The 23,219-nt window shown below is 49.3% G+C and overlaps 1 protein-coding gene across 3 annotated transcripts in view; it reads right to left on the bottom strand.

The window, feature by feature from the left end:
• Window positions 1-12,209: 12,209 nt before the first annotated feature.
• The window catches only part of LOC122366784 (protein nervous wreck-like), a 56,238-nt gene continuing 45,228 nt past the window's right edge, over window positions 12,210-23,219 (bottom strand). For 2 of the 3 annotated variants that reach the window (XM_043339379.1, XM_043339384.1), the window contains exons 21-23: window positions 21,369-21,464; window positions 20,110-20,183; window positions 12,210-13,975 (exon numbers count right to left, since the gene is read on the bottom strand). In XM_043339379.1, coding sequence (XP_043195314.1) covers window positions 13,310-13,975; window positions 20,110-20,183; window positions 21,369-21,464 — 836 coding nt within the window. In that variant the 3' untranslated portion in view covers window positions 12,210-13,309. The remainder of the gene's footprint in view (window positions 13,976-20,109; window positions 20,184-21,368; window positions 21,465-23,219) is intronic. The other variant, XM_043339393.1, reaches the window with a different exon arrangement.

The raw sequence follows: 23,219 nt of genomic DNA, 5'->3' as shown, positions 1-23,219 counted from the left end.
GCGACACTCATCTTCAGACTGAAGGCCACGTCCACGAGGCACGACGTCGACAGCCCGTCGGACGCGTAAACACGTGTCCATTTATGGAAGCGCTCTGCCGACGCTAGGCGCAGTCCAAGGCTATATAAACCAGGTAGAACGCTCCGGGAAAAAAGTTGGAAACAATAAATTAGTTGCGGCATTCCCTGATGACGCGAATGTGGGTCAGCGGCCGGCGGCCGGCCGCCGCTAACACTGTATGAGGAGGGATGTGCGGAACTTTTGCTTGTTGGTGATTGCGCTAGGCAGTTAAATGGTAAGGTTAGGATATGTTTCGAAAGTAAATTGAACGACGCTTCGAACGCCGTCAATGAATTTGCGATACGACGACTATTTGTTTAGTTAGAGCCGGCGAACTTTTACCTTCCCACCGCGCGCGGAGGCGATATGGTGCCACACTGGCGGTTTTTACGATAGCTCAAAATTCTTTTGAGATAAAGAGATGAAATTTGACATGTCCTATCTTTTGATCAAGCTGGATCTTATGGTACAAGTCGCATATTTAAGGCAGGACAGGTTGTTGACCTATGTTGTCGCTCGTGAGCCTCTGCACAGTCCAAAAACAACGCAATTTCTGAACACTCAGTGCCAAGAAATCCTTCACAGAAAGATGACACTTGGAAGAAAGAAGAGTTGTCGGTTTCTTACCGTTCGTATGTGTCGTGTTTTCACAAGAGTTTAGTAAGGTCAGGTCCGTCACGTGACCTCCCCTCATAACTCAATAGGTTTACTATCATAGAAGTAATCGCCGGAAATCTTAGCCAATCCCACTGGACACTGGATCCATACCCACATGGGGCCCTCCTGACTGGCCACTCCCTCTGAAATCCACAATAACATTGGGCTGCGGCCACGGTTATGTATTAATGCTTTTCACTAACAGAAATACAACTTCAACCAGCACAGTGCACGCCGCCACAACAGTCCGACCCACGTCCCTGATATCGACTAGCTCCCGGCCGGATGCACATACGCGGAGCCAATCAGTCCGAATGTGACCTGCAGCTTACAATTGCTGTGTCGCATGGCGCATGGCACAGGACGATTCCTAGCAGCTGTCGGCTGGAGTGGAGAAACAGCACGTTGCGACACACCGCGCCGGCGACAGAGCTCAGCAGGGCTGGTTGGAGGCTGGAGCCGGAGGTAAGGGCGGACACAGGCACAGACATTGCAGGACAAATAACAGGATGCCAGTTAGGGATATAATTCAAGACGAATGATTCAAGACGGACTGAAATAATACACATTTTGCTCACTTGGATACCAACTTCAAACTTGACGTTTATGTATAGCACCATGGAAACAATGGGCACACAGGAAAGAAACAAAAGATGAGGGTTTTTTAACTCAAGGAAGTAAAACAGCCCGAAGTGCAGACAAGCACATACTTTTGGTAATAGCTATCAGCTGTCCTACTCCTCTTCTCCCTTCATCAACTACTGGACACATTTGAAGCATCATATATAGCACCAATGTCCATAACCAAAGCTTGCAGTAGTTTTAACTTCTATGAAGCCAATGGAAATGTGCCTACATTATGCATGTAAACTCAAAATTACACATGCATGACAAAGGAAGCTTATGTAAAGAGAATAGTTGACAAAAGCATCTCATGGTTAAAATTATTCAAAACTGCACACAGGGCAAACATAAAAAGCAGCAAGTGTACTGTTCTTTTATGCTAAGAAATAGTCCAAAACAAAATACAATCTTTTCATGTTTGAACTGGTTGTTCTTCTATGCCCCTTCATCCATATTTTGATTACAGATGGGCTGTCTGTTACTGTAGGCTGATGAAGTGACACTTGATTGCCTTTGTGCGAGTTTCAGTTGCAGCCTCCTTGGTACTGCACTGGAAAGCAGATTGAATTGAATGCCTCTGAAAGATAGGAATACAGGCAAAGTTAGCTGTAGTAGTGTCAATGATAATAGACATGACATTTTTGTCCTTTGACATACATTTGTTGAAGTATAAAAAGGTACAAAATAAATTGGTTTGTTTCAAGACACGCACACTGCAGTGCACAAAGCCGCACAGACATTACACAGGCATATGAAATTGGTACACATAAAAATTGATGATTAAAAAGGTCAAAACTTGCAATAATAATTGAAGTTAAAGTTACAATCACAATCATTTGATTTAAAATGACTTGACATAACAATAAGTCACAAGACGCAACACTCCTATTCTTTTATGCTTTCATTATCCTCCACATATCAACCAGCTTGATACCAGGCTGTGCAATAGTGTGCACATAACCCCATGTTGCCATTTTATTAGCGCAAGTGGGGTTACAACAACAATGCTAATGTCAAACCCATATCTGCAACCCGTATTGCAGTTTCAATCACCTTACAAGCACACCTTCTGGCAGTTTGATAGGCAGAATGGTCATTACTACTTTCCCCTCATATTCAACACATATTCCCTTTATACAGATACAGTTTAGACCTGGTTATGGCAAGCACTTTCGAGAACAAAGGTCGAGAGAAACAACACCAACATAAAACACCGACTATGTAGCAATAATACTGTCAAATTCATAAAAATATATACATGAGTCGATCAGAAATTCACTGTAGATTTCGAATATATTGTCAAATGCCACTCAAATACCCCCACTCGCATGTACGAAGCAATAAAACACTGACCTTCAATTCCGCGTGCCATTCTCCATAGGCCACTGTGTATTAAATAACGCGTTCACTGATAGCAAAAAAAAAGAGACCCACATATGACGCGTTTGCTACCAGCCAATCAGCGCTCGAGTTACCGAGCGCTGATTGGTGGAGAGGGCCGTCGTCAGCAGCTAATCACACGTTGTTTTCCTTGAACATGTGCGTGAGCGCTGATGCTGCTCACGGGCTGTTGCCATTTTTCGTAATGCTGAAGGCACGGGAGCGAGCCCCCCTGGCGCAGTCTCAGAATGAAAAACAAAACAGCAGGAATCGCATTATTACGACTCACCTTCGACTGTAGGGACGAAAGGAAAAAGTCCATCACGATTCGTGTGTTTATAGCTGCTTTAATCGTTGATTCAGCAGACGAATATAATTTGAAAACGTAGCAAGTAGCAACGATCCAACAGCAGCACACACACGAGTCTTATACGGCCTTGCACGAGTCAAGATCATAACAGAAATGACCGCTTGACGTTAGCTGCTTGTTGGCAGCACGACTGTGCAGCCAAATGAAGAAAAACGGAAGTAAAATCTTTGAGTGCGTTCGGCGGTTGTGCGCCTTGGCAAGTGCATGCGGCGCGGCGCCGGGCCGAGCACTCATTCGTCGGTAAAGCATAGTGCCAAATGCACACATTGCAGGGCATATGACATGTGACTGGTAGCATGAAGTGTTGCATAGACTTTACTGCCGACGATATTTCATGTTAATTTTGTCATGTCCGTGAAGTTGGCGACGTCGCCAGCGACTTTTCCAGCGACGAGCACCGATTTTAGCCAAAACCTCGTCCAAGGTCAATTGGACCATGAGGATCACGAAAATCGAACCCATTCACCCCTAAACCTTGACCTTCAAGGTCAAATTCAAGGTCAAAGGACGGGGAACTGAAAAAGTGCCACTAAATATTGTCCGATTTTCAAAATTTTGGCAACAAAATGTAGCGCGTGCAAAGTTCTAGCCGCACATCGAAAACCATTTTCATCAAGGTCAAACTTCAAGGTCAAATTCAAGGTCAAAGGACGGGGAACTGAAAAAGTGCCACTAGATATTGTCCGATCTTCAAAATTTTGGCACCAAAATGTAGCGCGTGCAAAGTTCTAGCCGCACATCGAAAACCATTTTCATCAAGGTCAAACTTCAAGGTCAAATTCAAGGTCAAAGGACGGGGAACTGAAAAAGTGCCACTAGATATTGTCCGATCTTCAAAACTTTGGCACCAAAATGTAGCGCGTGCAAAGTTCTAGCCGCACATCGAAAACCATTTTCATCAAGGTCAAACTTCAAGGTCAAATTCAAGGTCAAAGGACGGGGAACTTTAAAAATGCTACGTCACCAGCGACTTTTCCAGCGACGAGCACCGATTTTAGCCAAAACCTCGTCCAAGGTCAATTGGACCATGAGGATCACGAAAATCGAACCCATTCACCCCTAAACCTTGACCTTCAAGGTCAAATTCAAGGTCAAAGGACGGGGAACTGAAAAAGTGCCACTAAATATTGTCCGATTTTCAAAATTTTGGCACCAAAATGTAGCGCGTGCAAAGTTCTAGCCGCACATCGAAAACCATTTTCATCAAGGTCAAACTTCAAGGTCAAATTCAAGGTCAAAGGACGGGGAACTGAAAAAAGTGCCACTAAATATTGTCCGATTTTCAAAATTTTGGCACCAAAATGTAGCGCGATCAAAGTTCTAGCCGCAAATCGAAAACCATTTTCATCAAGGTCAAACTTCAAGGTCAACTTCAAGGTCAAAGGACGGGGAACTTTAAAAATGCTACGTCACCAGCGACTTTTCCAGCGACGAGCACCGATTTTAGCCAAAACCTCGTCCAAGGTCAATTGGACCATGGGGATCACGAAAATCGAACCCATTCACCCCTAAACCTTGACCTTCAAGGTCAAATTCAAGGTCAAAGGACGGGGAAATGAAAAAGTGCCACTAAATATTGTCCGATTTTCAAAATTTTGGCACCAAAATGTAGCGCGTGCAAAGTTCTAGCCGCACATCGAAAACCATTTTCATCAAGGTCAAACTTCAAGGTCAAATTCAAGGACAAAGGACGGGGAACTGAAAAAGTGCCACTAGATATTGTCCGATTTTCAAAATTTGGGCACCAAAATGTAGCGCGTGCAAAGTACTAGCCGCACATCGAAAACCATTTTCATCAAGGTCAAACTTCAAGGTCAAATTCAAGGTCAAAGGACGGGGAACTGAAAAAGTGCCACTAGATATTGTCCGATCTTCAAAATTTTGGCACCAAAATGTAGCGCGTGTAAAGTTCTAGCCGCACATCGAAAACCATTTTCATCAAGGTCAAACTTCAAGGTCAAATTCAAGGTCAAAGGACGGGGAACTTAAAAAGTGCCACTAGATATTTTCCGATCTTCAAAATTTTGGCACCAAAATGTAGCGCGTGCAAAGTTCTAGCCGCACATCGAAAACCATTTTCATCCAGGTCAAACTTCAAGGTCAAATTCAAGGTCAAAGGACGGGGAACTTAAAAAGTGCCACTAGATATTGTCCGATCTTCAAAATTTTGGCACCAAAATGTAGCGCGTGCAAAGTTCTAGCCGCACATCGAAAACCATTTTTATCAAGGTCAAACTTCAAGGTCAAATTTAAGGTCAAAGGACGGGGAACTTTAAAAATGCTACGTCACCAGCGACTTTTCCAGCGACGAGCACCGATTTTAGCCAAAACCTCGTCCAAGGTCAATTGGACCATGAGGATCACGAAAATCAAACCCATTCACCCCTAAACCTTGACCTTCAAGGTCAAATTCAAGGTCAAAGGACGGGGAACTGAAAAAGTGCCACTAAATATTGTCCGATTTTCAAAATTTTTGCACCAAAATGTAGCGCGTGCAAAGTTCTAGCCGCACATCGAAAATCATTTTCATCAAGGTCAAACTTCAAGGTCAAATTCAAGGTCAAAAGACGGGGAACTGAAAAAGTGCCACTAAATATTGTCCGATCTTCAAAATTTTGGCACCAAAATGTAGCGCGTGCAAAGTTCTAGCCGCACATCGAAAACCATTTTCATCAAGGTCAAACTTCAAGGTCAAATTCAAGGTCAAAGGACGGGGAACTGAAAAAGTGCCACTTAATATTGTCCGATTTTCAAAATTTTGGCACCAAAATGTAGCGCGTGCAAAGTTCTAGCCGCACATCGAAAACCATTTTCATCAAGGTCAAATTTCAAGGTCAAATTCAAGGTCAAAGGACGGGGAACTGAAAAAGTGCCACTAGATATTGTCCGATTTTCCAATTTTTTTTGCCAAAATTTTGAAGATCGGGCAATATTTAGTGGCACTTTTTCAGTTCCCCGTCCTTTGACCTTGAATTTGACCTTGAAGTTTGACCTTGATGAAAATGGTTTTCGATGTGCGGCTAGAACTTTGCACGCGCTACATTTTGGTGCCAAAATTTTGAAAATCGGACAATATTTAGTGGCACTTTTTCAGTTCCCCGTCCTTTGACCTTGAATTTGACCTTAAAGTTTGACCTTGATGAAAATGGTTTTCGATGTGCGGCTAGAACTTTGCACGCGCTACATTTTGGTGCCAAAATTTTGAAGATCGGACAATATCTAGTGGCACTTTTTCAGTTCCCCGTCCTTTGACCTTGAATTTGAACTTGAAGTTATACCTTGATGAAAATGGTTTTCGATATGCGGCTAGAACTTTGCACGCGCTACATTTTGGTGCCAAAATTTTAAAGATCGGACAATATCTAGTGGCACTTTTTCAGTTCCCCGTCCTTTGACCTTGAATTTGACCTTGAAGTTTGACCTTGATGAAAATGGTTTTCGATGTGCGGCTAGAACTTTGCACGCGCTACATTTTGGTGCCAAAATTTTGAAGATCGGACAATATTTAGTGGCACTTTTTCAGTTCCCCGTCCTTTGACCTTGAATTTGACCTTGAAGTTTGACCTTGATGAAAATGGTTTTCGATGTGCGGCTAGAACTTTGCACACGCTACATTTTGGTGCCAAAATTTTGAAGATCGGACAATATCTAGTGGCACTTTTTCAGTTCCCCGTCCTTTGACCTTGAATTTGACCTTGAAGTTTGACCTTGATGAAAATGGTTTTCGATGTGCGGCTAGAACTTTGCACACGCTACATTTTGGTGCCAAAATTTTGAAGATCGGACAATATCTAGTGGCACTTTTTCAGTTCCCCGTCCTTTGACCTTGAATTTGACCTTGAAGTTTGACCTTGATGAAAATGGTTTTCAATGTGCGGCTAGAACTTTGCACGCGCTACATTTTGGTGCCAAAATTTTGAAAATCGGACAATATTTAGTGGCACTTTTTCAGTTCCCCGTCCTTTGACCTTGAATTTGACCTTGAAGTTTGACCTTGATGAAAATGGTTTTCGATATGCGGCTAGAACTTTGCACGCGCTACATTTTGGTGCCAAAATTTTGAAGATCGGACAATATTTAGTGGCACTTTTTCAGTTCCCCGTCCTTTGACCTTGAGTTTGACCTTGAAGTATAACCTTGATGAAAATGGTTTTCGATGTGCGGCTAGAACTTTGCACGCGCTACATTTTGGTGCCAAAATTTTGAAAATCGGACAATATTTAGTGGCAGTTTTTCAGTTCCCCGTCCTTTGACCTTGAATTTGACCTTGAAGGTCAAGGTTTAGGGGTGAATGGGTTCGATTTTCGTGATCCTCATGGTCCAATTCACCTTGGACGAGGTTTTGGCTAAAATCGGTGCTCGTCGCTGGAAAAGTCGCTGGTGACGTAGCATTTTTAAAGTTCCCCGTCCTTTGACCTTGAATTTGACCTTGAAGTTTGACCTTGATGAAAATGGTTTTCGATGTGCGGCTAGAACTTTGCACGCGCTACATTTTGGTGCCAAAATTTTGAAGATCGGACAATATCTAGTGGCACTTTTTCAGTTCCCCGTCCTTTGACCTTGAATTTGACCTTGAAGTTTGACCTTGATGAAAATGTTTTTCGATGTGCGGCTAGAACTTTGCACGCGCTACATTTTGGTGCCAAAATTTTGAAGATCGGACAATATCTAGTGGCACTTTTTCAGTTCCCCGTCCTTTGACCTTGAATTTGACCTTGAAGTTTGACCTTGATGAAAATGGTTTTCGATGTGCGGCTAGAACTTTGCACGCGCTACATTTTGCTGCCAAAATTTTGAAGATCGGACAATATCTAGTGGCACTTTTTCAGTTCCCCGTCCTTTGACCTTGAATTTGACCTTGAAGTTTGACCTTGATGAAAATGGTTTTCGATGTGCGGCTAGTACTTTGCACGCGCTACATTTTGGTGCCAAAATTTTGAAGATCGGACAATATTTAGTGGCACTTTTTCAGTTCCCCGTACTTTGACCTTGAATTTGACCTTGAAGTTTGACCTTGATGAAAATGGTTTTCGATGTGCGGCTAGAACTTTGCACACGCTACATTTTGGTGCCAAAATTTTGAAGATCGGACAATATCTAGTGGCACTTTTTCAGTTCCCCGTCCTTTGACCTTGAATTTGACCTTGAAGTTTGACCTTGATGAAAATGGTTTTCGATGTGCGGCTAGAACTTTGCACGCGCTACATTTTGGTGCCAAAATTTTGAAAGTCGGACAATATTTAGTGGCACTTTTTCAGTTCCCCGTCCTTTGACCTTGAATTTGACCTTGAAGTTTGACCTTGATGAAAATGGTTTTCGATGTGCGGCTAGAACTTTGCACGCGCTACATTTTGGTGCCAAAATTTTGAAGATCGGACAATATTTAGTGGCACTTTTTCAGTTCCCCGTCCTTTGACCTTGAATTTGACCTTGAAGTTTGACCTTGATGAAAATGGTTTTCGATGTGCGGCTAGAACTTTGCACGCGCTACATTTTGGTGCCAAAATTTTGAAGATCGGACAATATTTAGTGGCACTTTTTCAGTTCCCCGTCCTTTGACCTTGAGTTTGACCTTGAAGTATGACCTTGATGAAAATGGTTTTCGATGTGCGGCTAGAACTTTGCACGCGCTACATTTTGGTGCCAAAATTTTGAAAATCGGACAATATTTAGTGGCACTTTTTCAGTTCCCCGTCCTTTGACCTTGAATTTGACCTTGCAGTTTGACCTTGATGAAAATGGTTTTCGATGTGCGGCTAGAACTTTGCACGCGCTACATTTTGCTGCCAAAATTTTGAAGATCAGACAATATTTAGTGGCACTTTTTCAGTTCCCCGTCCTTTGACCTTGAATTTGACCTTGAAGTTTGACCTTGATGAAAATGGTTTTCGATGTGCGGCTAGAACTTTGCACGCGCTACATTTTGGTGCCAAAATTTTGAAAATCGGACAATATTTAGTGGCACTTTTTCAGTTCCCCGTCCTTTGACCTTAAATTTGACCTTGAAGGTCAAGGTTTAGGGGTGAATGGGTTCGATTTTCGTGATCCTCATGGTCCAATTGACCTTGGGCGAGGTTTTGGCTAAAATCGGTGCTCGTCGCTGGAAAAGTCGCTGGTGACATAGCATTTTTAAAGTTCCCCGTCCTTTGACCTTGAATTTGACCTTGAAGTTTGACCTTGATGAAAATGGTTTTCGATGTGCGGCTAGAACTTTGCACGTGCTACATTTTGGTGCCAAAATTTTGAAAATCGGACAATATTTAGTGGCACTTTTTCAGTTCCCCGTCCTTTGACCTTGAATTTGACCTTGAAGTTTGACCTTGATGAAAATGGTTTTCGATGTGCGGTTAGAACTTTGCACGCGCTATATTTTGGTGCCAAAATTTTGAAAATCGGACAATATTTAGTGGCACTTTTCAGTTCCCCGTCCTTTGACCTTGAATTTGACCTTGAAGGTCAAGGTTTAGGGGTGAATGGGTTCGATTTTCGTGATCCTCATGGTCCAATTCACCTTGGACGAGGTTTTGGCTAAAATCGGTGCTCGTCGCTGGAAAAGTCGCTGGTGACGTAGCATTTTTAAAGTTCCCCGTCCTTTGACCTTGAATTTGACCTTGAAGTTTGACCTTGATGAAAATGGTTTTCGATGTGCGGCTAGAACTTTGCACGCGCTATATTTTGGTGCCAAAATTTTGAAGATCGGACAATATCTAGTGGCACTTTTTCAGTTCCCCGTCCTTTGACCTTGAATTTGACCTTGAAGTTTGACCTTGATGAAAATGGTATTCGATGTGCGGCTAGAACTTTGCACGCGCTACATTTTGGTGCCAAAATTTTGAAGATCGGACAATATCTAGTGGCACTTTTTCAGTTCCCCGTCCTTTGACCTTGAATTTGACCTTGAAGTTTGACCTTGATGAAAATGGTTTTCGATGTGCGGCTAGAACTTTGCACGCGCTACATTTTGCTGCCAAAATTTTGAAGATCGGACAATATCTAGTGGCACTTTTTCAGTTCCCCGTCCTTTGACCTTGAATTTGACCTTGAAGTTTGACCTTGATGAAAATGGTTTTCGATGTGCGGCTAGTACTTTGCACGCGCTACATTTTGGTGCCAAAATTTTGAAGATCGGACAATATTTAGTGGCACTTTTTCAGTTCCTCGTCCTTTGACCTTGAATTTGACCTTGAAGTTTGGCCTTGATGAAAATGGTTTTCGATGTGCGGCTAGAACTTTGCACGCGCTATATTTTGGTGCCAAAATTTTGAAGATCGGACAATATCTAGTGGCACTTTTTCAGTTCCCCGTCCTTTGACCTTGAATTTGACCTTGAAGTTTGACCTTGATGAAAATGGTTTTCGATGTGCGGCTAGAACTTTGCACGCGCTACATTTTGCTGCCAAAATTTTGAAAGTCGGACAATATTTAGTGGCACTTTTTCAGTTCCCCGTCCTTTGACCTTGAATTTGACCTTGAAGGTCAAGGTTTAGGGGTGAATGGGTTCGATTTTCGTGATCCTCATGGTCCAATTGACCTTGGACGAGGTTTTGGCTAAAATCGATGCTCGTCGCTGGAAAAGTCGCTGGCGACGTCGCCAACTTCACGGACATAATTTTGTCGGGAGTATGTCAAACTCAATACCTACTCATGGACTCATGGATCTGGGACAGCTTGGTACTGGCTATCGCAATCTTAGCCAAACTAAAGTCGAGCACTGCTACTGCCTCCATCCCCGTGGGTTTTGGAACCTCATGAGTCCTGAAGTCCTGGTCGAGCTTTACGGCCAAACTCCGGCGCCCGGAGCTTGCAGAGTGCAGACAGGCGTTCCTATGGGTCGGGGTAGACCGGCTCGCGGCGGGAACGGGGCGGTCTTCAGTAACAAGCCAAATCCTCTGCCACCGTTGCCGGCACGTTGGATAGTGCAATGAAATTATTATCAGAAAAAAAACAACAACCTCGCCTGCCGCCAACCCACCCAGTCGCGAGATAGCTCAACACGCATGCAGCGGTGCGGAAACCCCATCAAAAATAAATTACATTTTCCGCTAGAATGCCGATAATCATAAGCGACGCTGATTCAATTACTTTGCCCTGGTAAGATAAAGATCACTGACGTGATACGCTGAAACACACCGGCCGACGCACAAGACCAACCGGCCCGAGTGTATGAGACACCCCGCTAAACACTCCAATAATTGATAGCCGGTCTCGGAGCGTGAAAACACTGTCGGCTTGTTTAACCCCCGCCCACCAATCACATCCCTCGATTACCGGCGGCGCCACCCGGGCCAGACACGGGGCGCGGGTGCGTCACCCCTGCCATCACCAATCAACGACCCCGTAACAGCGATCGGACCGATATCCGCATCCTATCAGACACCCCTGCCTCACATCAGACACCGGCCGAGCAGTGGCCGGTCCGAGCCGAGAGGTGTCGGTGCCTATCGGCGGTGAATCCGTCCGACAATCACAGCAGGGTGGGGCTGACCGCGGCCGACCACCCGCTGGGCAATAATCGACAGGGACGGGGCGCCATGGACTCTTTATTGACTGGAACGCGGGTGTAGGGATAGGGAACCGGGCCGGGGTGGGACTCCCTTCTGGATCTGAGGACGTGACGATGGACTCCCGTCTCCTCTCAGACGCTTTTATGGACTTTCGCACAGGCCGAGGACGGAGATTAGGACTTACATAGGACAGTAGACACTGTTGCGGCTCTGAAGTTCAAACTAGCTAGACGCTCAGAGTTGAGGGAGGAACCATGGATGGGGGGCAAGTTGAACCGATTACTAAGGCCATTGGCTTTGTCCCGGTAAAGTTTATGGCACTTAGGATGCAGATTGAATGAGGCCGTGAGAAGACAGGCAATCTGTCTGCTGAGCTAGATCTGATATTTATCGTAACTCAAATCGTTAATCGAGATGTGGTTTGATCGAAAAGGAATTCATATTCACGGCAGAACAAACCAGTGAGCCTGCAGCCCTCAACGGAAACATGATGATGAGTGCTGGTGACGAGTGCTCCGAACTTTTCACATGTAACTTCCGACGATTTACGAGCATTAGCCCACCATTGATTCCCGCCCGTTCGATCGTCCACATACCGCCAGTGACACTCGGCATCGACGGAGTGACATTTATTGCACTAGGTAACAATAACACATCTGACTAGAGTAGGTACCGGTACACCGGTACGCTGCGCGGCCTACCGCCACCACTGGGAGAGGAGAGAAAACGCGACGGCCGGCCGGCCGGCGATATAGTTGGCCCCGCCGTCCGTCCGGATACTGTACGGTAAACCCATCGGGGAGGGGTCTGAGGGCCGCCACCGCGGCGCGGTCTAACCGGTCAGCGAAGCCGAGCAGGAGGTAGTGCCTGCTGTAGTGCTGTACCGCCGCCGCCGACCGACGGGCCGAGACACAGACCAAGGCACGCGGCGCGACCGGGGGGTGGGTCAGTGTGGCAGACCCGACGGGTCAGCTGCTGACCCGGGGGGGGGGGGGGGTCTGACCTGGGATGGCGGGAGGGTTCACTGAGCAGAACATCGGGACTGACTGCGACTGACTGACTGACTGACTGACTGACTGATCAACACGAGGCAGCAGCACCTCCATACAACAGCCTACGCACGGAACGCGCTGACAATAGAGCCGAGTGACGCCTGGCGCATCACAGAAAACTGACCCTTACCGCCGCCGCCTGGCACTGATCGGAACTCATCACTCGCTCTTAAACTCAGACAGAACTCACCACACGCTCTCAAACTCAGACAGCGACCTATATAAAAACAGCAACGGAATAGCATACCGCATACACACGGCAACACCCGCTCTCACTCTGCCGCCCCGCACCACACGTTTGGCTGCCCTGAAACGCAGTCGGATACGCTGCTCGGCGACACGCACCCGGCGGGTCGCCCGTTACTCGGTGGCTGCCACTGCTGATCGTGGTCGCACCACGGGCCTGGCACCGGCCCTGGAATGAAAAACACCGCCCGATACGGATAACATATCCGTCCGGATTGTGGAATGACTCTGACCGACCGACCGATCGGCGGGTATTGGGTGATCCCGTCACCTGGTTCTCGTGTCGACCACCCGGGCAGGCGCTCAGCTCGTCACGATCTCACGGCGCTCGGTCATTCGTACGACACTTCTGAGCACCCGCGGCGCTACACCGGCACCCCTCCCAGCGTCTCAGTCCTTCGCACACCATCCCCGTCTCACGCGTCTGACTCCGGCATCGTCTCCAGCTTGACCAGGTGGATCGGGTCCAGCTCCTCCGGCACTGGCGCCTCCGGCTCAGTCTCCGCCGGCGGAGGGGGCGGCGGCGGCGGCTCTTCGGTCGACTGTGACGCCTCCTCGGTGGCGGGGGCGGCCGGCGCGGGCGGCGGCGGGGGCGGCAGCTCCTCTTCAGGACTGGAGAGTCCCTCCGGTGGAGTAGCAGGTGTGTGGATAATTTGGGGCTCGCTTCCGGGCGCTGTTGGTGATCGCAGCGGCTCGTCCGCCGCGGGGGTAGGCTCGACGGCCGCAGGCTCCGCAGCAACCGCCGCGGGCTCCGTTTTCACCTTGTCTGCCATTGCAGGCTCGGCGGGAGGTTGCGAGGGGGCCGCATCTGTCGCCGATGCGCCACTGTCCGCCACCGTTGCGCCGCTGTCCACCACCTTTGCGCCACTGTCCACCGTCTCTGCGGTCGCGGCGGACGCGGGCTCGTCGACCGAGCGCTGTCGGAACTCGCCGGGAGCTGTCTCCGAGCAGGGAGTCGGCGCCGTGACCACGATTTGGGCCACGCCCAGCGCCGCCGCCTCGGCCGCAGGAGCCGGGGGCGGAGGGGGAGCCGGAGGAGCTGCAGCCGGAGCCGGAGTCTTGGCGGAGCTGTCCGTACCATCCTGCAACAAACAACGGGTAATCAGAAGAAGGAAACTTTCCACAGGCACATGAACACTGAACACGCTCGACTGCCATTGATTATCACTTTCATTAGTTACTGCTGATCTACAGGGTGTCTCAAAAGTTCGCTTACAGGTACCAGCCATGCTTTTTTGTCAATAATTCTGAATCAACATGAAATTAACAGTCAAAATTTTGCATGGGCATTGGTAACAACCTTCCTCAAGCAGCTTCATTGTTTTCAAGCGCATTCGACCCTTCAGGAGCTCACAAAAAGGGTTCACCTCTGAACATGGATCAGGCATGAAAATGGAGGTCGCATACTCGGGTCGGCTGAGAAACTCTCTGCTTCACGAGTAATGGGAATGGTTAGGTCGGAAATGACACATGGCAAAGTGTCGGCGAGGATGAGTACAACATGATGGTCGTCTAATAAAAACGGTGGCTAAAATTTTTGAAGGACAAAACCATGCGAGACTAACAGCGCTTTGAACGACTCTTGTACCGCAGCAGACTCGTGCTCCGGAAAGCAGCTGAAAATGCAGTCCTAACTATTGAAAACTGACTAGAAGCTCACAGACAGAGGTTACCCAGTTTCAAAAATTGCAGGTCATCATAAAATAAAGACAAAATATCATTTAAAATTGTTTATAATATCTATAACGCTAAATTTTGAGGGAAAATAATGCGAAAATCGTCAATGCCGAGGACAAGTGACCCTCCAAAAGTGTCAATTAATGTAAAGTTTAATCTAACGAAGTTTCAAGAGGCAGATCTGGAGCAAATAGCTTTCTTTTACACACAAAATCCGGACAAAACCGCACGATGGACAGGTTTTGGCCGTTTACAAAGCAGAACCTCTCCTGAGGAAAACACTCCGGAACCCAGCGAAGGTCTTGGCATTGGGAATGACGAGCGTTCGGGATTTGCAAATTTTGCAAAATGTGTCTCAGAAACAGATGGCCGACACATTCTGCTACGATATGCTGCGAAAAATTTGCCCCTGGCACTTCCCATTTGTTCAGGAATGGGGTTGTTTTGAAAAGGAAAATGGTGCTTGGGAGGTCGGCGCCAGTCATTCATGAAGGAGTTAGCGCCAGAGCAGACCTACAAAATACTCACGGATGGTGTCGATGGAAGCTATCGGCTTTCAGGGAGAAGCGGATGTTGCCGGGGAGCTCGTTGTTAAGTTTGCATAATGAATTAATATTTTTCATGTAACTTTAAAGTGTATCTTAATTTGCTTTTGGTTTGTAACTTGTGTTAACGGCTGGGCCCCGGTTATCGCTCCTGCGCGCCGCCCGGCCGCCGCGGCGGGCCGCCGCATTGCGGTACAGCCTAACTTGTCAGGGCGCCGCCGATTGCCGCGGCCCTGCGTGTGCTGATTGGTCGGCGGCTGACCACGTGTGGTGAGGCGATGTCGGGTCGTGTCGTGCCGGCGGAGGGCAGTCGCGCAACAGTCCTTGCTGCGGCTGGGTGTGTTGGGCTCTCGAATCTATATCCGTTTGCGGGGCGTTGGCAGGCTCGTCTGTGGGCAGTCTGCCGGCGTTCCCCGCGGCGCATATGCGTTCGAGAATCTAAATTGGAGACTACGTCTGTCGGCTAGCCTCCACCCCACACCCATTTGGTCCCGACCACCAAAACACAGCGCCATTAATGCGGCAGTTAAAACGTGAACGTCTGTGGGCTGATCGTCTGCTGCTATTAATGGTGCTGTATTGAAATTAACCATTTAGCGTGCCAAGTACGGGCGCTCATAATTATACGGCTGTGAGCCTATTAAAGGGTTGGTAATTGCGGGGTAGCGCTCGAGCCTATCTCGAGTATTTACTTGTACCTATTTAAGGATCGAGTCGGCACTGTGGCCGCATCTGTTTATTGCGATTGGCGACCCCTGAAGCGCGGGCGGCAGGGTCACTGTTTTCTCCGGTGTTTAGAGCTGGTTTACCCGGACTTTGATTAAAATACATCCGCTTGGTGTATTTATAACTTTTTTTGGGTTTCATTCGCTACACATTCGACTTGGAATCGCAACATAGTCCTCCGGGCCGGATCATTTATTCAGTGGAGGACACAGTCCCCAAGGCTACCGGTATTAAATTTTGTTAAATTTTGTTAAGTCCACTGGGTAAATTGATAGTTTGTTTTTGAACATACAGTCCACTTTGTACTTTGATTTAGTTCCCATTTCACTCAAACATGGAGGAGCTACTGGCTGCTAGGTCGCGTCTGCGCACAAAGGCTACTAAAGCGTGCAACGATCTCCGAGCCTACAGGGAGGGAGATCGGAAAGCGCTAGACCCGGACCAACTTGCCCTAAAACTCCACCATGTGGAGAAGATCCAAACTGAGTTGCAGGGCTTGCAGGTCCAGCTGGACAAACAGGGTCAAGCCGATGAGACGAATCATGTTCAGACTCTGGAGGATGAGGCCTTCCTCGGTTCTCGCCTCCTGGCTCGCCTCGAGAGAGCTGAAGAAGCTCAATCCAGGGCCTCTGAGTCACTGAACACAGCTGGTAGCGCCGATTTGAAAACATCCCTCTCCGTAAAAATTCCCACTTTCAACGGTGAGGTGATGAAATGGCCTGAGTTTTGGGAACTCTTTTCTATTGCTGTGCACGACAACCAGTGCTATGCCAACGTTCAGAGATTCGTGGTCCTCAAGTCGCATCTTGCCGGAGCGGCATTGAGGGCCATTCAGGGCATCCCAGTCACGGGTGACGGGTATGTGCAGGCGGTGTCAGCTCTGAAAGCGCGATTTGACCTCGAGAATGTGCGACGGGAGACGCTCTTGAAGGAGCTGATGAACATGTCATCAGTCCGCCACGGTGACTTGAAGGCCATGCGATCCTTCATAGATCACCTGTCTGCGCACACGAGAGCTCTCAGCACTCTGGGTGTCTCCTCAGAGAGCCTATCCAGCCTGCTGCTGCCCATGGTGAAGGGCAATATCCCGGAAGACTGGCGTCTGGAGTGGGCCCGGCGATCGAGTCACCACTTTGATGACTTCCTGGTGTTTTTGAAGGAGGAACTTCGGGTCAGAGAGCTTGCTAGGGGCCCGAATAGTGAATACTCTGCTGTTGACCCACCAGCAACGTTCTCGGTGACCACCAGAGACCTCGACTCTGAACACCTGGCCAGGGAATGTCTGGGCAGTTCGTGTGCTGAGCGTGGCCGCCAGCATCACTCGCTGCTGCATGATGCAGAGCTTTGGGCACAGCGCTCGTCCTCCTCAGCCTCCGAGTTGAGGCCTGAGGCTGAGCCACTCTCGCCCACCGGGCCTTCTGCTTCGGACACTTGTGCAGAGGCTCAGACGCATGGTGTTGAGCTGCCCAGCCGTCACCGATACAATGTCAGCTCTACAGAAAAGAGCTTCTTGCAGACCTCTGCTGTTGTGGCTGCAGGTCCCAGTGGTCGGAAACCGACATGCGGTCCCCTTGTTGGAGGATCTCACGCCTCCGAACTTGACATGAGGAGCACAGACGTGCTATGCTCACCGGTCCCAACTGCTCAGCCACCGCGGTTGCCGTCTGAGATCCAGACGGCTGATGATTTCCGGGGTGGTAAGGTTGACGTCCTCGTAGCGGCTGATGACGTGCATCAGGTCGTCCTACAGGATCAGTTGGAAGCTGATGGGCTGAGAGCCATTGATACTAGTTTTGACTATGGGCTGAAAGGTCGAGACAGTGATGGTCCCCACATGAGCCAGTGCGTTCCAAGTCGGCACGATGCTGCCGACCTGGACGCGAGCCCAACTGGCATCGGTGATACCGAGCTGAACGACTCTCGCTCCAACTCACAACTGATGTGGAGTGAGAAGCTCCACGAGCCGCCCCCGATCTGGGGCTCTGATGAGAGGCCGACATATGGCCGCCGCTCCTGGCCGTCGTGGTGCCGTGAGGCGCCCTCGATCGTCGGCCCCCGACCCATCCCGTCGGTGCAGAGGAAGCACCCCGGCGGGATCTGGCGGTGGCATCGGTGGCGCCGTCGAGGGTGAACCCACCGCAACGCGCCCCAGTGAGGTTCATCCCCGAGGCTGTCCCATGGTGGGGAGGCTTTTGGCAGTGATTCGTGAGGTCTGAGAAGCATAGTAGGTTAACTGTAGGATAAGCTTAGTTAAGTGTTTAGATTATTTGGTCGCAGGAAGACAACATGGGCGGTAGCAGGATGGCAAACTCAGTCTGTCGGCTGAGTGCATGGCAGCTTGGCAGCGCCATATTGCCGCTGGATTATGCTATCTGCTGTTCTCGCTACTCACGAATCTTTCTTGTCTTTTTAGTGTAACCGTTGACGTCCTGGAGATGCTTCAGAAGGACGACCACCGGTCGCAGCGGGAGGCCGTCCGGGTGATGGTGATCCTGAACCTGACGTCGGGCGGCTCCCAGGAGCTGGTAGCGGAGCTGTGCCGACTGGGCGCCGCCAAGCCTCGCTGTGACCTGCTGGCCGCCGGGGGTGCCGACCTCATCATGGTCTTCATGGACGCGCCGTCGAACGTGCTGAGGTGCGCCGAGCAGGCGGACCGGGAGGGCACCGTGGCTCTCCAGGTGGATGAGTGCGGCGGCCTGGACCGCATCGGGTCGCTGCAGACGTACGAGGAAGAGCCGTCCTCATCATCGGCAGGCACTTCGACGATGACGACTGGGAGGACGCTGAGGTGGCGGCGCCCGCCGCCGCCGCCGATGGCTTCCAGCTGAGCGTTGACACAGATGCGGCCACGGCCGGCGACCTCCAGTTCTATGGCGGCGGTCTGCGCGGGACAGTCATGAGAGTGGTGCGCCGGTGATGCGAGAAGTGGACTTTAGTTATGAAAATGGGGCAAGCCCCATTTTGGTGGGGAGTATGTTAAGTTTGCATAATGAATTAATATTTTTCATGTAACTTTAAAGTGTATCTTAATTTGCTTTTGGTTTGTAACTTGTGTTAACGGCTGGGCCCCGGTTATCGCTCCTGCGCGCCGCCCGGCCGCCGCGGCGGGCCGCCGCATTGCGGTACAGCCTAACTTGTCAGGGCGCCGCCGATTGCCGCGGCCCTGCGTGTGCTGATTGGTCGGCGGCTGACCACGTGTGGTGAGGCGATGTCGGGTCGTGTCGTGCCGGCGGAGGGCAGTCGCGCAACAGTCCTTGCTGCGGCTGGGTGTGTTGGGCTCTCGAATCTATATCCGTTTGCGGGGCGTTGGCAGGCTCGTCTGTGGGCAGTCTGCCGGCGTTCCCCGCGGCGCATATGCGTTCGAGAATCTAAATTGGAGACTACGTCTGTCGGCTAGCCTCCACCCCACACCCATTTGGTCCCGACCACCAAAACACAGCGCCATTAATGCGGCAGTTAAAACGTGAACGTCTGTGGGCTGATCGTCTGCTGCTATTAATGGTGCTGTATTGAAATTAACCATTTAGCGTGCCAAGTACGGGCGCTCATAATTATACGGCTGTGAGCCTATTAAAGGGTTGGTAATTGCGGGGTAGCGCTCGAGCCTATCTCGAGTATTTACTTGTACCTATTTAAGGATCGAGTCGGCACTGTGGCCGCATCTGTTTATTGCGATTGGCGACCCCTGAAGCGCGGGCGGCAGGGTCACTGTTTTCTCCGGTGTTTAGAGCTGGTTTACCCGGACTTTGATTAAAATACATCCGCTTGGTGTATTTATAACTTTTTTTGGGTTTCATTCGCTACACATTCGACTTGGAATCGCAACACTCGTCAAACCTAAATCCGACGCAGAAACTGCGGGGGATTCCCCTACAAGAGCTTGAAAGCTGGTAACCTTTTATCAGCCTCCGGCAGCTGACGGAGTGACGAAAATCGGTATGGGCAAATATTTTTGGAGATACAGCAAAGGGTTTGGTTTCCAACCTTCCGAATCAGATGTCAAAGCATGCATATTTGTCTAGTGTACACACGGACACCAAAACCTTAGATTTTTGGCCGGTTCTTATATGCTTTATTGACATGGGAAATGTGTAAGCGAACTTTTGAGACACCCTGTAGACCTTAGAACACACTATTGTGGGCATAAAAAGTACGGCTAAAACCTTCCCAGCTGAAGCACAGCCTTTGCTCTCACGAATTAAAGGCATCATACTACCCCCATAATCACCAGCCGTGGAACCATTGCCACGGACTGTACCGAACCGTACCTCGGCGGTGACGGCGATCTGGATGTCTGTGCACGAGGCCGACTCCTGTCCTCCACTCTGAGCAGCGTCCGATCCTGTCCGGCCGGGGAGCGAGCAGGGTCAGTTGCGTAGGGCATATCAACACGATACACGACGCTAGCTCTATCTGTCTCATCCTGAACCCTGCACGGGACTGTAAACCTGCTCAGCAGTCTAACAACAACACCTACGGCCAGACTCTCCCGGGGATGACCAGGTGCGGATAGGTGAGCAAATTTCTGTCATTATGATAGTTATATCGGATCAGCGTCTAAGTTTTCAGGAAAGTGCCGAAGCACTGCCTAGCCCGGCTGCCCGTGCTCAGAGCTCGGCCGGTGCACTCCTCCCTGGTGGGTCCGGTTACTCTCCCGTGGCCATAACTATGTCCCAGGTGCGCTAACACACCGCGCTGCTTTCCATAATGACCACAGCGACGGTCGGTATGCCGCGTTAGAATTCAGCCAGAGCCATTAGACGGCTGGGACGGCCGGACCTCGCGGTATGAGGAGAGGAATATCGCCGACCGCGGGAGGAGGCACGGGGAGTAGACGGCAGGAGAGGGGCTTATGAGAGGAGTTTGGAGCGGCGTAGAGCAGAGGAATACAGTGGTAGAGGTGCAATTTGTCCTTAGGAAATACAGCCGCATTAATTACGAGAACAGCGCTTGTTAAAGAGGGTAGCTCGAAGCGACAGTTGTGGGAATAGTCGGGTTAGGTCGTTATTACTTGGAGTGGCTCTACATATTTGAAACACGAAATGGTTAAGCAGAGGGAAGCATGGGTACAATGAAAATTGGAGTCACAGTTCGGCTCCCCACACTGGAAAATGGGCTCAGTTGGGTGTTCGGTGATGACAAAGAGAACACACGGTGAAAGGTGTGAGCAGGTATTTTGCAGCGTCGGCTTAGAGAGGTAAGGTATAGGTAGCCATAGATGTGTTATCGGTGGGACGTTCAGAGAGAAGACAGTTTCGTGGTCAGTGGGCACAGTTACAATCAGATTAGTTAGCGGTACAACTCGGAAGAAAAAGTTCAAAAGATCGCCGAGCCAGAAACGACGCAGAGCTGCGAAAGTGCGGTGCAAAGTGTAGAGTCAGAGCTGAAAATGTAGCAGAAAACAGGCGCGCACACCGATACACACAGGCGGAGAGCGGGCGGGCGGGGAGGGGGAGACAGCGAGAGCACACAGAGCGCGTGCGGCGGGCACACGACAGTTGGGCGCGGCGCTCCCGGCGCCCCTCACCTGAGCTGCGGTCCTCGCCCCTGGCACGGTACGCCCGCTGCTGCTCTTGGGACAATGCCAAATCAAAACCGGGCGAGCAATACGAATAAGACACCACTGAAAACGGAACGAACCAAATGACTGGGGCAGAACTGAGCCGATCCAGCTGGGCCATGTATCGGCCCAGACGACACTCACATGTTCACATATGCACGTACATAAAAACGTACAGACGGCTGGACGCGCGTCACTGGAGCTGCCGAGGCTATGGAGCCCGGTCTAACCGTAACCAAAGGCCAGATAATCTCGGATATCGCGCAAGTGACGTTCAATGAATGTGGCGATTGAACGCATCTTTAATCTTACTTCAACAAGACAGTGATATTCCGTTAGACGCATCCGAAGTTTTACAGCCATTGGTATGCTACACTTAATTTTTATCAAATTCTCGCGTTTTCTAACTATCTATATATTATCATGCGAATCCACACTCGGGCTCCCAGAAAGCAGACCAGCCTACAGCTTTTCAGTAACTTTTCAACATTTGGATTTTGTGTAGCGGGAATTTGCGGCAAGAATATGAATGAACTAGCTATTTACAGAAGACATTACAAATTAAAGCACCGCTGAAAGCCAAAACACTGATGTCTTTTTTACAAACAAATGGGTAAATGGCGCTGATATAATGTGGGGCGTTGATATCAGGCCATAAAGCAAATTAGAGGATTTGAGAGTAAAAACAATAAATCTCCGCCTGCAAAAACAAAAGGATACTCGGTAAAGAACCATCTCTCTACAGAGCCACCACGTGCTTAACCTTTTAAAGAGCTAAAATATCATGCGAACCCGACTACACCTACGGCCGTTTGACAAATCGACAAAGACAAACGCAAACACGAACAAATATACCACTGAATGCATTGCTAGCATGCTCACTGAGAATGCAGCAAAGCTGAGCAGACACTACGCTTCTGTATAAACTGAGCATAAAAAATATCGATGTGGGTGTTTGTTGTAAAAACGTGTGAGCGCTACGCATGTGTATTAGCGGACGGACTACGGCCTATGTAAGTATTAAGTGCAGGCCAAGCTGAGACGAACAGTCTCGATATGAATTGCAGGGGAGACAAGCGTTGCTGTAGCTGCATTTTCAGCGATACGGGTGGTGCAGATACGTGTGAATACTGCATGGTCTGAGCCCGACTGTAGAAGTGAAGCCGACTAACTACAGTGTGATGTGTGCGCCGAGTTGCCCCTGAAGAGGTTCCGAGCACCCTGTGTCTCCCATTCAGTGAAATCCGTTCATAAGTATCCTTTCTTGGTGAGCTTGAAGACCCATGGTCTCTGTGCCCGATGGATGTAAGTGCGATGTATCGGCTAGCTGAAGTAATTACGACAGAAAGTTGTTTCTTACAGCAGGACCCTTCTCTTTGCTAGTACAGCGAAGCTTTCTTGCTTCCTTTTGGCCGGGCGGCTGAGAGTCACCGACTACGGCCCACCCATGTCATCCGGTGTTCTCAATGCACGGCTGATGGGTCACACACTGCAGTCGTCGCAACCCACCACACGTGTTTCTGTAGTGGAGCTTAGCTTAGCGGAACAGTCCTGCCTGTCCAGGACGGTGTGCGGGCGGCTGTCGCAGCCAAGACAGCCACTGGACTCCATTCCAGCCCACTCTCAGTCTCTGAGAGAAGCTACCCGGCGCCGGCGGGGGGCTGAACGGGCAGTCAGCGAGACAGCAGCAGTCACAGCCAGGCACGGGACCTCGTACCCAGCCGTAACTGGCCCGAACGAGACCAATAAACCCCAGCCGCGCACAGAGATTAGTCGGAACGTTGTCCGAGTGGCGCCGGCTGACATACCCACGCCACG

This window comes from Amphibalanus amphitrite, unplaced genomic scaffold (assembly GCF_019059575.1).
Source record: "Amphibalanus amphitrite isolate SeventyFive unplaced genomic scaffold, NRLGWU_Aamphi_draft 000030F_arrow, whole genome shotgun sequence".
Lineage (NCBI taxonomy): Eukaryota > Metazoa > Arthropoda > Thecostraca > Balanomorpha > Balanidae > Amphibalanus > Amphibalanus amphitrite.
Note: the sequence above shows the minus strand (reverse complement) of the source record. Positions and strands in the feature narration are given on the sequence as shown.